Source organism: Kwoniella newhampshirensis, chromosome 8, assembly GCF_039105145.1.
Source record: "Kwoniella newhampshirensis strain CBS 13917 chromosome 8, whole genome shotgun sequence".
Lineage (NCBI taxonomy): Eukaryota > Fungi > Basidiomycota > Tremellomycetes > Tremellales > Cryptococcaceae > Kwoniella > Kwoniella newhampshirensis.
The window spans coordinates 850,655-864,046 of NC_089962.1; the positions used below are offsets into that span (position 1 = coordinate 850,655).

At 51.0% G+C, this 13,392-nt stretch overlaps 5 protein-coding genes across 5 annotated transcripts; 3 read left to right on the forward strand and 2 right to left on the reverse strand.

Annotated features, from left to right (window-relative positions):
* Positions 1 to 1,291: 1,291 nt before the first annotated feature.
* IAR55_004507 (uncharacterized protein) lies at positions 1,292 to 2,778 on the forward strand (the record flags this gene model as incomplete). Its single annotated transcript, XM_066947605.1, has 7 exons — positions 1,292 to 1,630; positions 1,715 to 1,873; positions 1,926 to 2,027; positions 2,080 to 2,270; positions 2,322 to 2,400; positions 2,451 to 2,666; positions 2,725 to 2,778. 7 exons carry the CDS (start codon positions 1,292 to 1,294, stop codon positions 2,776 to 2,778), a joined length of 1,140 nt encoding a protein of 379 aa, XP_066802019.1.
* A 452-nt stretch (positions 2,779 to 3,230) lies between these two features.
* On the forward strand, positions 3,231 to 4,445 carry IAR55_004508 (uncharacterized protein; the record flags this gene model as incomplete). The annotated part of the gene is made up of 4 exons (XM_066947606.1): positions 3,231 to 3,384; positions 3,729 to 3,856; positions 4,108 to 4,203; positions 4,407 to 4,445. The coding sequence occupies 4 exons, from the start codon at positions 3,231 to 3,233 to the stop codon at positions 4,443 to 4,445; spliced, it is 417 nt and encodes a 138-aa protein (XP_066802020.1).
* A 293-nt stretch (positions 4,446 to 4,738) lies between these two features.
* IAR55_004509 (uncharacterized protein) lies at positions 4,739 to 7,103 on the reverse strand (the record flags this gene model as incomplete). Its single annotated transcript, XM_066947607.1, has 10 exons — positions 4,739 to 4,959; positions 5,054 to 5,079; positions 5,174 to 5,226; positions 5,325 to 5,530; positions 5,611 to 5,719; positions 5,786 to 5,827; positions 5,897 to 6,141; positions 6,341 to 6,685; positions 6,829 to 6,880; positions 6,963 to 7,103. 10 exons carry the CDS (start codon positions 7,101 to 7,103, stop codon positions 4,739 to 4,741), a joined length of 1,440 nt encoding a protein of 479 aa, XP_066802021.1.
* Positions 7,104 to 7,943: 840 nt separating this feature from the next.
* Positions 7,944 to 10,519, forward strand: IAR55_004510 (uncharacterized protein; the record flags this gene model as incomplete). The annotated part of the gene is made up of 8 exons (XM_066947608.1): positions 7,944 to 8,540; positions 8,619 to 9,062; positions 9,129 to 9,347; positions 9,434 to 9,565; positions 9,628 to 9,691; positions 9,768 to 9,893; positions 10,061 to 10,140; positions 10,304 to 10,519. 8 exons carry the CDS (start codon positions 7,944 to 7,946, stop codon positions 10,517 to 10,519), a joined length of 1,878 nt encoding a protein of 625 aa, XP_066802022.1.
* Positions 10,520 to 10,809: 290 nt separating this feature from the next.
* IAR55_004511 (uncharacterized protein) lies at positions 10,810 to 13,344 on the reverse strand (the record flags this gene model as incomplete). Its single annotated transcript, XM_066947609.1, has 8 exons — positions 10,810 to 10,869; positions 10,932 to 11,102; positions 11,163 to 11,785; positions 11,844 to 12,077; positions 12,133 to 12,384; positions 12,439 to 12,611; positions 12,672 to 13,052; positions 13,172 to 13,344. 8 exons carry the CDS (start codon positions 13,342 to 13,344, stop codon positions 10,810 to 10,812), a joined length of 2,067 nt encoding a protein of 688 aa, XP_066802023.1.
* Positions 13,345 to 13,392: the final 48 nt, after the last annotated feature.

The window sequence follows — 13,392 nt, forward strand, 5'->3', positions numbered from 1 at the left end:
GTAATATTTCAACGAGATGGTTTTTAGCCCCGTTCCTGACAAGTCCAACCTCCCACTTATTTTGCCACCCAGACATGTTTTCAGCGGACGTGTTCTGTATGTGCTCGCCACTCACATATTAGTGCGTGCACCTTCCTGGGAAAGAGAGGGAGAGGGAAAAAAAGCTTTGGATGGTGAGATGCTCATGGTCATATATGTCAGGTGTCTCGTGGTATAGAGAGATGTCCCCATATAGTTGATGAGTGAATGATACGACGACGTCGAGGAAAGGGGGGAAAGCAGGGATTTGAAACGGGAAGATGGGTCCGTGCTCGTCGAAAACAAGTCGTTGGATGATCTGTCCTTGGAGGAAAGCATGCAGCGAATGAGGACGCACGGATCACCTCCACCCCCTTTGACCATAAAGAGACGAAACACGGTACAAAAGTCAAAATGAAACACACACACCTCCTCCGTGAACCCGTCCGCCGCCCAAACTCCATTATCCCCCGCCCCAACATTCAACTCTACTCTCACCCATTCGTCTCACATTCTCTTCTTTCCCTCTTTTCCATCACGTTCCATTCTTATACTGTCATCGTACCTATAACCTGCTATATTGGTCTATCCACTCGATACATCACACCACACTCCTTGCTGTCACTGTACACTCTATTCTTCCCACCCTGCACAAAGGAAACAACCCGTTCAACATGTCTACCGAACAAGTCAAACCCGTGAGTCTTCAGTCTTCCTTCGTGTCACTGAGCCTAGGCGTCCATCCTGTATCCCCCCTCCCCTACATCTCGCCTCTTCTTATGCCTTGTGTTTGCCTGCTGTTGATGTGACAATGGGAAGAAGTGAGGGTCGCGACCTGTCTATTTCGAATGGGTCCGGGCGTACATAGCCTCCCTGTCCAGCGAGACTAGACGTGACTCGCCACCGTCAATACCTATTCATTTACCCAGTCCTTTCGTTCCAATCTTGTTCCTGTTCGTTCATCACACATCCTACTACTCGATCTTGCAGCTTTCGCGACCGAAATCATCCTGGGCACCCGCCCCTCTTCACGTAGTTTGACCCTCATTCTTTCCGCTACCAAAACTTCCACCCTTCATTACCCTTCGCTCTTTCTTCCATTCCTCTCACACACCTTTCACAGTCATCCGCCATTCTCTCGCATCCTGTACATACGTCTACACGACACCATATCTGGTCTTCGATCAAGCGCTGATACGACCTTTCCTCTTTGCTCTCTATTGCTCAACTCACGCGACCAACTCTCACGTCCCTCCTTTCAAAACCCTTCACAATGGCTATCCTCGACTTCATTCATTCCACCACTCACTCCGTACCTCAACCCGTCTCTGGACCTACTCCTGAACTCACGTCCACCTCTGAACCCATCGAAATCGTTGTGATCGATTCTGAACATGTCTCTGAACCTGTACCCGAAACGATCTCCCGACCCGTCATCGAACCCACGGCGGAACCTGACGTCGATATCGCTCTAACGGAACAGACATCCGTCGAAGCTCCCGCGGCTGAGACTGTCCCTTCTCCCGAAGAGGTTAAGGAAACCCTCAAGCCTGAAGCACCTGTTCTAGAAGAGGCGCCAGCGACTACGGTGATCCCGCCTCTTGCAGACGATGTAAGTCCTCACTGATCCGGATGACTGCCATTCTGGCTGATCATGACACGACTCACTTCGCCTCGTTCCCCCCCCCCTTAACAGGTCGACAAACAGCCCACCGTGACCCACGCACAAGCTGGTACCGCTCACACTGAGGCCGAGCCCGCCACCACTATCGACGGTACCCTGGCCGACAAGCCCGCCGAAGAGACGGTCAAGCCCGACGAGGACAAGAAGGAAGAGAAAAAGACTACGGCCAAAGTGCGTGCACTCGCTGATCACTTGGGTGAATCTATGTTGACGCCATGTACAGGAAAAGGTTGAGAAGACCAAGGCTGAAGGAAAGGGTTTCTTCGCCAAGTTCTTTGGCAGCAAGGACAAGTCTCCCAAGAAGGAGAAGAAGAAGACTCCGAAAGTGAGCTGATTGCTGGAAGGTAATCTAGGGATCACGTTGACACTAAGTGCAGGTCGAGAAGTCTGACCCCATCGCCGAGACCGCCCCAGCTACTGAGCCCATTGCTCCTGATGCCGGGACAGCTGGAGCTGCTGCCGCTCCCGAGATAGTGGCTGCGATTACCGAGCCCGTACCCGAGGTTTCCGCTACCGCTCCCGAGCCTGCTGTCAAAGCTCCAGTCATTGCTGAAGCTCCCAAGGAGGTGTCAGTATCATAATATGTCCGTTTTGCGATCGCTCTGACAATATTGTCTAGCGCTCCTACTACTACTGCCGCCGAGTCCCCTGCCGAGAATGCGACTGCGGCGGAGCCTGCCAAGGGGACCAAGGACGAGGTGTGTTTCATTGCGAACGTCGTCTTGACAAATGCTGACCTATTCCGTAGCCCTCCAAGCCCAACCTCAAGGCGAATCGACGGCTGTCTGCTCGAATTGGTGACATCTTCAAGATCAAGAAGACACATGGTCCAGCAAGCCCTAAGGAGGAGAGCGCCAAGGAGACCATCGAGGCTCCTGTCGCTGAGGAGACTCCTGCCATCGCATCTGAAGCGCCTAAGCTCGAGGAACCTGTTGCGACTGAGCCCTTGAAGCTCGAGGAGGAGGTGAGTTCAGGTCGTTCTTCGGATCCAAGTCGATATTGACGGCGACTTCTCATTCTAGCCGAAGTCTTCAGCATCTGCACCTGCTGCTCCCGTCATCTCTGCTACCGCCTAGATGTCTGATGTCTGCTTCTCCGCGTTTCATGTCTCTCTATAGTGTGCCGTTTCTTGTCCATAATTTACTCTTAATCAACCCTTAATCGAGCCCTCTATGATACTCTGGCTCCATCGATTTTCGACTTGATGTACATGTCTTTGTGATTTAACCCATCCGGATTCAGTTCGGGTAGTTTGATCCCTTGATGTTATTCCTCCTTGCCACTGCGTTGGCCGTATATGTCGTTTCGTGAGATGCATCCCTTTTGACAAGCAGGTGAAGAGGACGTCGCTCGGTGAGGTTCTGGTAGTAGGGGATATTACGTAATCTAGTCAAACGACTACCTCCACTGTTTTCACTCGCTGGACAACATTTTCTGACAAAGTACATTTTGCTATACAACCATCAGAAAAAAACATCACTCCACATCAACTGTCTCTTTCCGAGATACAAAGTATCACAGCGCGAACATGGCACCGGGATCAGGCTCAAACTTGAGAGTGGCAGCGCACCGTATCGGTTCATTATTGTTCTGTCCGGCCTGCGGAACTTTGCTGGATCTGCCGAAAGACGACCAGGACGAGATTGCTTGTCATCAGTGTGGAAGGAAAGAACCTGCTTCATGTGAGTGGGACGTTCCGTTTTGCGAAGTATCATAGTAGGAGGTGGAAGCAGGCAAACGCAAGAGGGTCATCAGGTAGCCATCGAGCGACAGCCATCTGTGAAGAGGGTGAAAGTCCCACTGGAAAGATATCACGATGGGTCTGAAGCTGGATTTGATCTCATCTCCTCTCATCCCGTATCGTATCGTATCGTATCGTACCGTATCGTATCATATCGGCTCGTCTCGTATCGGCTCGTCTCGATCGTACAGAGAGGGGAAGAACAGCCTTACTCTCACTCACCAGATGCAATGAACGAGCGCTGACAAAGTGGTATCCTGTCCCCTGTCTCTCTTCCCCATCCAGCATACGAGAACCTGCCCACGAAGACATACTCTTCGCCAAACGCTTTCCCAAGTCCGCTGAGGAGCAAGCGGGCTCTGGTGCAGAATACGGTGGACGGCGGTGAAGCTGCGAAAGGGAGAGATCCAGTGGTGAGCCGCCCCGCCCCGCTCCCGTATCATGACGTATCGTCTTCTTCTTCTCCCCCATCCTTTTGTCTCTTGTCGTCAATGCGAAGAAACACTCGTGATGTCGGCGAGGATATATATCCCTCGACGTTCTCTCTCTCTGATCCCTGTCGTGTCAACGGACCATCTTCCCAATCCCGAAGGAAAAACAAACGAACAAACAAACAAACAAACAACGGATGACTGATCGTCAACACTTGTGGGACCCTCTGCAGGCTCAAGAGAAATGCCAGAGATGCGGTCATATAGGTCTCAGCTACAAGGAGATGCAACTCCGTTCGGCAGACGAAGGAAGCACGATTTTCTACAAGGTGAGTCCGTTCGAGCCGGTTCTCCATGTGAAGGATCGTGGGGATGATGGTCCGTGCCTCGGATCGGATCATCCATGTCCACTTGGAGTTTCGTGAAGATGGGATGGGATGGAATGGGATGGGATGGGATGGGATGGGATGGAGCGGGATGGCGTCAACTCGACAGAAGATGCTCGGTGCTGATGCTGTTTTTCTTGATCTAGTGCTTGAATTGCGGTGATCAGACATCGACGAATAACTAGGAATATCTCTTCACCGTTAACATCATTGCGCCTCTACCGCGTCAGACCCTCTTGCTTATCCACTGTGAGATCTAGACTCTGTGCCCGATATCGATCACCCCTCACCCTCGATGTCTCACGACGTACGACCATCCATTACACTCTCCAGCCATCTCTCACCACAACGCAATGCAACATCCGACTTATTTGTATCAATGTTATAATCTAGCACATGCATGCAAACACACATATATATATCCCTTGATCCTCGCTATCACCCTGCAAGTGCAAAGGCGAATACACTCAGATCTTTATCATCTCTCTGCGGATCGGACCCCGCCCCTACCTTCTTTCTCGTCCTGTTTCTTCATCTCCTCCCATTTCTCCTTCATCATCCCTGTGGTCTTCTGCCGTCTTTGTCGCAAGACTGTAAGACCCAAGAATAACATGAAGGCAGCCATCCAGCCTAGGTTCACGGTGAAGTTCTGGACGAGATGGTTCTTCGTGGCGAAGATGATACACTTGGCTCCGTCGACTGAGAGGTTGGTAGCAAGAAGATCAGCTTTGAACCGAATTCGACACTGAGGCCGACAACAACCCGAAGGAGTGGGATGAGAATGGTCACTCACCAGAGTTCCAGATGGGCAGGAAATAGCTATTCACCCGACACAGGATTGTTGTTTGTCAGCTCACTCCCGTCCCGTCTGACACTCTGTTGGGTGGCCTGCACCTTTGAGATTCGCACTCACCCGTATCGATAGAACGAAGCCGTGTCTGCAATGTCTAAGAACGCCACAGAGACCTACATCGTCACTCTTTCGTCAGTGCGTCCTCATATGGTCCTTCCGCTCCTTCCGCTCCGCTACTGAAAAAGTTCAGTGACTCCGACCTGGCACTTACATTGAGGATTACCCAAAACACCAAGAAGAATGGGAAGAAAGGGCCCAACCACAGGAAAGCCGTTTCCATGACGAAACCAAGGGCCGACATGGTGATCCAGTTCAACATCCAGTAAACTACGAAACCGCCTTTGCCGAATTGCCTCGTGAAATTGACGAGGAAAGCGAGGGAAACCAAGGAATAGTGAAGCGACAACCAGAAATAAGCTAATTCGAATGAGATGGCAGAAATATGTTGTCAGCTGGAGACTTGGCCGATTATGTCTGTGCGAATGTCCGGTACGCACCGATGAAGGGTACGAGAACTTTGACCAATACTTCGGATGACATGGTCAATTGTTCTTGGATGAGGGGTAAGCCTTTGGTGTTCCATGTGACCGAGATGAGGAATGTGAACTGTCGATGGGATTGACTGTCAGTTCGATCGTTACCACCTTGGTCAAGGTCTTTGATCCAACTCACGATGATCAGATAGATCGTTCCAACTGTCGTTCCCGCAATACCCTGATCATACGCATACTCGTCAAAAACCCTCCTTCGCATCGTATAAAGCATTGCAGGAAGGCCACTTACAGCAAGTTGATCGAACGGTCTCAAATTATGCAAGTTGTAACTAAACGGAGCTATCACAGCGCCGGCCTGTGCGCCAGTGGTCAAAACGGCCGAGGCGTTTCCCAAAGCCAAGATCTGCGAGGCAAGGGTGGTTGCGGCGGCCGAACCGGCGGAGGTCATGAGTTCGGTGGAGAGCCGGGAAACGTATTGGCCTGCAGCGTAGAAGTTACGGGCTTCTTCGTAGAGGAAGGTCATGGCACCGGTAGCTAGTGGAAGAGTATGAAGCGTGAGTACACCGACTGTAGAAATCTGATCTGGAAGGTGGAGTTTCTGAGAATCGCAGAAGCGGTGGATTCCACAAACAAACGCCAGGGTAGAGGAAGTCAACAGACCAGTGCCGGATGGGAAATTGGGGAAAAAGGTCGTCCACACCAAAGATGAGTCTACGTCAAAGTCAACACTCACGTTCCCACATGGTCCCCTCTGTCAATCCTGCCCAAACCCCACTCGTCGCATTGGCATTGACGATAATGACCCCCCACACATCCTGATTCAACACCCTGGCCATCGCATACTCGTAAGGATCCAGCCCTTGTCCTCCCGGCGCGATCCTCAGAGTCTGCAAAGTGGCTGCATCGGCTTCCCACCATCCCAGATGGGGCTGGGTGGTCAGAGCTTGGGATACCGCTTGTCGAAGGGCTGGGCCGAGGATTGCTGGATGGGGTGAGCCGGCTGGTGAGGCGAGCGTGTCGAGGAGGAGAAGCTCGATGGAAAAATGATCGGCTCGTGGTATTTGTTTGTAGTAAGATCCTGCATTTGGTGTCACATGTCAGTGATCGGCGGCTGATTGAGACGCTGCAGTCTGGAGCAGATGTTCAGAGCGGTGTGGGATGGCAGTGTCACGGTGTCACGGAGCACGTATCAGAAGCGTGTCATGTGTTGACGATACCCACCAAAGTATATCGATAAGAAGAGGAACATGAAAACGGTGATCAGTCCAAAAGTCTACACCGAGATGTCCATCAGCTAAACTTGCCTTGACGCTCATGGACAGGCAGCAGATATATAGTGTTGAGCTTCCACTCACCAAGAAAGTGAGCTTGGCCCATGTTCGCTTTGCCTGGAACATGTCGGCGGAAAAGAATCCTATCCTGTGTTTGCCGTCTGGCGTCTCTTTCGAGGACAAGACGTTCTTCATCGAGGGGGATGTGGTATTGGGCGACGACATGTCGAAGAGTACAACTAATCGATGACAAGCGGTGGCCTCGCCTTTGGCAATAGTTCCAAGGCAAGTTGATTGATCGTATGCAGTCTTTTTGGTAGCAGTCCGCTGGAGAGAGTCGCTCGATTGTGTTGATGTTCGATCTACCCAACAGCGGAGTGAAGAGGCGATTGCATGCAAAATTGTGACTACTTGTGCCAGTCTGTCAACAAAAGAACTCCGACAAAAGCGTCGATGCATCATGACGACCTGCGTGTGTTTCCGTACCTAGATCATCTCATCCACAAAGCCCCGATCATCCATCTCCTCACATGCACTGTAGTACTGCTCTACCGTGTATGTGGACAGATACCGTAGCAATGACCAAGATCGGCAAAAGTTGTTGTTTTTTAAAATGTATACGTGACAAACCGCTATGACGTCGAGAGGTTGTCTATTTCCGGCATCAACTCTCGGCACACACTGTGATCGGACGATTCCCGGGATCTGAACTGGAAATTTGTTTTCTTTGGTAGATCGCTCAGGCTCTCTCTGCCTGGGACACCGGATGAGTTGCGATTGGGACAGGTCGCTGTCATGCTTCACGGCAGACGAGTTGAGGCCCTGGTCCGACGTTGATCGATGTCATGGTCCGTCACTGTCGCAACCTCGCTTGTCATTGTCGCTCAGACATTGAATCTTTGCCCTTGCCTCTCTGTTATACGGTCCGAGTTCGCACCAACAAATCTTGTATACTCTACCATCGTGGTGTCTAGCTCTTCAGATTAGCTTTTACACGTCTTCCGAATCGAATCCGCTTGATTTTCCCCGCTCCATTCGAGCAACCACAAGGAAGCGTCGCCCAACATGTTATCAGCTTCGCCCCCTCCACTCCAACTAGGTCGACCATTATCGATGGACCACCACGCCGAATTTCCTGGGGACAGGAGCGACCTCAGCTCGACTTCTTATCCGGCTCACAACATGATCACAAGCCATGAAGGAGAGACGTACCAGCCAGAAACCTCGTCGGCCGACTACACATCGGAAGATAACGCAGCTCGTCCAGCTGTTGTTGGAGGACCTTTCGCCGATATACACCATCACCCATGGCATTCACCTTCCAGCCACCCGACATCTGCTACGACTGGTATCCCTGCTCCTCGTGCTACCCAGACCGACCAAGAAACTTCAAGACGATCAGATGCTTCCGACGAGACCGTCAACCCCCCTGCGTCTCTATCCTTACAGGATCCCTCAGAGCAACGGGTCAAGGAAGCAGCTGCTGTGGTGGGCGGTGGAGCAGGTGGAGCAGAGATCGGGAAGCAGACATTGGTCAGTCGTGATCACCACTCGGGTGTCGAGGGAGGGAGAGAACCGAGAGGCTGGGAGAACGTTCAGATGCCTAGTAAATGGGGGATCACGAGTAAACATATCAAAGAAGATAGATGGAAAGCTGTCAAGGTGGGTTTGAGCCTTACACCTATCCCGTACAACAACATGGCAGGATTCGATATGCTCACACCTCTTTGATGTTCGCAGAAAGGGGCAGCGCTATACGGCTTCATCACTGTATGGCTTTGGATCTGTCTTTCCATATTCTGGGGATCAAACTACAAACTCACAAGTTTCATCCCCAATCTGACGGTCGACATCATTCTACTCGATGCACCTTCGTCCACTTCATATCTTAACGGACCAATGACCCAACAAGCAAACTATATCAATTCCCTCCCCTCATCCATCGTCCACATGACTTGGGTCGTCAAGGATCCGTCGAATTACCCTAATGGTCTGGAAGATGTGAGGAACAGTGTCGTCGCTCAGGATTGCTGGGCCGCAGTGGTTGTCAATGCGAATGCTTCGAGTGCCTGGACGAACGCTCTAGAGAATGGAGACGCGAGTTATGATCCTACTGGTGCAATCGGGATCTACTACTCCTCAGCGAGATTCTATCAGGTCGTCTTGCTATACATCCAATCGATCGTGAGTCTCTCTTTTGACCATCTTTACCGCAAGAGCAGGCAACTGACATATCATCGCTTTGTTCAGGTCACAGAGGAACTCACGAACCCTCTATCAACGGCTCGAGCCCGAGCTCTAGAGGCCTTCATGGCGTCTTCGACGACCAATCCTACTTTACTCACAAACGCCGCGAGAGTACCTCAGGCAGTAGGTGTAGGATTCGGATACTCGATCTTCGACGTGCGACCTATCCCGAACGGCGCATGGGCCGGAGCGGCACCGATGGAAGCCAGTTTGATCTACTTTGTGAGTCATCGTTCTGCCAGCTCGAATACAGACAATTCAAAAAGCAGCAGCCGACTGACCATAACCGTACTTCTTGGTCTTGATAGATCATCTTCGCATTCTACATTGCGCAATATGGACATATCTCACGGATGAAATCTGGTCTTGGTCCGAAACTGCGGTTCTCGAGTATGATCAAACTCCGACTCGGATGGCCGTTGATAGCCTACTTCTTCATGGTACGTCATTGTTCCGATTCTGTTATACGGCGATCTGACCCGGGTCTGTGGGTTCATTGTAGTCACTTTGGGAGACACTGATCATCAGGGCCTGGCAAGTCCCTCTGGGTGACCATCTCGGTCGAGGTGAGTGACTAATTCGACTTATCGAGAATTGATGCATCTCAAGGGCTCTGCTGATCTTGTGTGCCAATACAAATAGCTGGTTTCGTTACCCTTTGGGCACTCAATTACCTCACTATCATAGCCGCTGGGTTCGGGATGGAGACAGCACTGGCTGTCGTCGGTTTCTCATGGTTACCTTTCTTCTTGATCATGTGGATCATCCGTGAGTGCGGGTACGAGGTTCGGTCAACGAAGCATTTGGGACGCTGATCTGGTGATTGGACTGAATGGCACATCAGTCAATATCAGTGAGTGGTTTAGAATCCACTATGTTTACAGACAGACAAAGATAGAGGGAAGACACTAACAAACGATTCCCGACCATTTCAGCCTCGTCATTCTACCCAATCGAGATGATGCCGACCTTCTATCGATTCTTACGATGGACACCGTTCTATCACAACGTCGAAGTGAGTTCCTCTCGTTTCCCTGCCTTCCAACTCGATACAGTCCTGTTCTGCTTCTTCCTCTCGGCCGTCCCCCCATCGACAACGCACGGTCGAGCATCGTCCACCACATCTGGACTCTAGCTAACTATCTCACGCCTCTTCATCTTCTCCCCTCCTCTCACAGGCGTACAAGATCATAGCGTTCGGTACAGACCTCCAACATCGACTCGGACTGCATTTCGGCGCTCTGTTCGCTTTGATAGGCGTCGAACTGATAGGCTTACCTCTAGCCATCGCTTTTGAGAGATGGACCATGGATAGAGATCAGAAGAAACAGATGATGGCGAAGAAAGAGGAAGAGGAGAGAGAGAAGGGGAGATCGGACGAGGGTGGAGCATGATTGGGGTTCATATACAATATACAATATACCGTATATAATATAATCAGTTTAGTACTAGGGTGTAACTAGACTGCATAGTGGCACGATATGACACGAATCCTCGTACATAAAATGATTGCGTGCTGCCGCAGGAGCACCGAAACATGCACCTGGTGAAGGACTATGCATAGGACAGGCGCATGGTGGATGGTAGAATGAAACACGGGATATCACATGAGGGTATGTCGATGGTATCATTACGGGTGAATGAGGAAATACAACTGAACACGAGAATACACCATATCCATTTCTCACACATTGAGGTCTTTCAACGTATTTGACCATATCGCAACTTTTCTATGAGCCATGACCTGGACAATAAATTGAAACTTAGCGATATAATAGAAGCAGTGATCCACCAGACCATACTCACCTTCTCAGCGTTGAATCCTGTCACTTGCAACCCATCTAATGACGTCGCTCGAGACAACGCCACATACGCTTGACCTTTCTCGAACACCTTCCCGAGATCGACTTTGACTCTGTCCAATGTCTGCCCTTGGGATTTGTGGATCGACATCGCCCAAGCCAAGATGAGCGGTAACTTGCGGAACCTCATCAGCTTATGCCCTTTGTGCAGACGTTCAAGAGCATCTATACTCACTTGCGATCTCGAAGCTTGGATCTCGCCATTTGGCAACTCTGCCTTGAATTGGTCCGGTTCGATCAATATATCCCTGAATCCTCCTCCTGGCACATTGAATCGCACCACAGGATAAGGTTTCGCTCCTCCTGCAGACATCTTTGCGAGCACAATTTCTCTCATTTTGTTCTTCTTGTAACGCTCCTCCTCGTCCAGCCCTTCGAGGTCGGCGAATGGGTCCCATCTGCCTGAGGTGTCCTGGAAGAATAACGCTCGGTGCGCGAAACCAAGGACCTTGCCCATTGATCCGTTCACCAAAGTCTCATCCATATTCTTGATCAACATAACTTGAGCATTCTCCTTGAGTTCAAGCCATGCGGGCGCCATGAAATTGGAGAGAAGTTTCTCTCTTTGTGTCGGATCGGTAATGGCACCGCCGTCGGTAGACTGATAGCTATATCCTTCTCGATTGATTTGGGTCAACCGGGTGTTATTCGCTCGATCGACATCTTCTCGGCGAGGGAACAGTTCGGTCGGCTCGATACCATCGGTGTACTCGATGTTGCGCGCGAGTTGCTTGAAGGCAGCAATCGACTGGGGCGAAAGTCGGCCGAATCGCATTTCATTCAGCATATCGACGAAGCCTGATATTGGGTAAGCCGATCATTCCAATTATCAACAGGCAGTGCAAAGAGCACATACGTTGATCCTTCTGTCGGAAGACCCTCGTCAAATTGACCGACATGTTGATAGTCTCGTCCCACATCTCAGCTTCGAAACAGAACTTCGGCGATGCTCCACCTTTCGTCACAGGGGGCAGTTGAAAGAAATCGCCTGTCACGATGATTTGTATACCTCCGAATGGCTTTTGGTTCTTCCTTATCATTTGACCGAGTCTGCAGAACTTGTCAAACATATCTCCTTCGACCATCGACACTGCATCAGGATCCCGTCAGCAGCACTCCGGTCGGTCAAAAGGACATCTGCTTACCCTCGTCGATGATGAGGACCTTGGTTCTCTGCCACCTAGCTGCGGCCTTTCTATTCTTCCTCAGCTTTCCGAGTAATATGTCCGGCTTGTCAATGGCCAACCCAACCCCTCCGAACGAATGCAATGTTACACCCCCGATGTTACATGCTGCGATACCGGTGGAAGCGGTGACGGCCACAGCATCCGGGGCAGTGGCGAACTTCCTTCGAAGATTTTTGATGATCTCCCGAAGCAGAACAGATTTTCCAGTACCTTGTTGTACGTCAACCAGAAATCTCGTCAGACATCGAGGGAAACGCAACTCACCTGCACTACCGGTGAAGAAGATATTCTTCCCTTCTGCTACGACCAGTTGCAAAACTTTCTGTTGCTCCGCACTCAGTGCAACTTTTTGCTTGATATTCAGCGAAGGTCCAGTCGATGTCACCGTCTTGGTGTTGCCCGTAGAGTTTGTCTTCGCCATCGCTCTCTTCGAAGCTCTATGGTTACCGCTGGTTCAGTTGCCTAGGTCTGCTATTCTTGAGCTCCGTCAGACTCACGCATGCTCTTCCTCCCATGGCAGAGCCCTCTTCAACAACGAGGAAGAAGCTGGCAGACTAGGCAGCTCCTGCGGTGTCGGGGGTGTCTGCGTCCTTTGAGCGCTGGAGATTGTCTGAGTTGCGCGGGTAATGGAGGAAGAATTATTGGCAGATGATAACGAGGGCAATGCCTGCTTTTTCGATGACGAAGCGGAAGCGGAAGTGCTCGCTGAAGGGAGATCAGTGTTCTGTGACATTGCGGCGAGTATCGCTTTACGGCGACGTTCGGCAGGTGTGTCGCCTATACCGCCAGCCGATATGGTGGATCTCGAGGAAGAAGAAGCGAGATTGGGTTGTTGCGGAGCAGGTGGAGGAGGAGGAAGGTTGCCTTTTCGCTTTATTCTGCACGATATCATATTGAGCATTGATGATCACAGCGCCCGAATCACTCGGACGAGGTGGCAGGGAGGTATATGTTGATTCCTACAGATTACCCCGTAAGGTTGGAGCCTACCACTCACCTGTCAGGACTCGGACTCCATGCAATCTCTCCCGAATTGTCCTTGAGCGATGTGCTATCTTCTTCATCATCACCCCATTCCCGCTTGAACGAAGTGACTCGCGACATGGTCCGCTTCGGTTGTGTCATCCCACTCGTGCTCGTAGACGGTCGAGCACTGATGAGTGAAGGCATGTTGACCCTATCCACGATCTGATATGAGCAGGAAGCAGTTGGACGAGA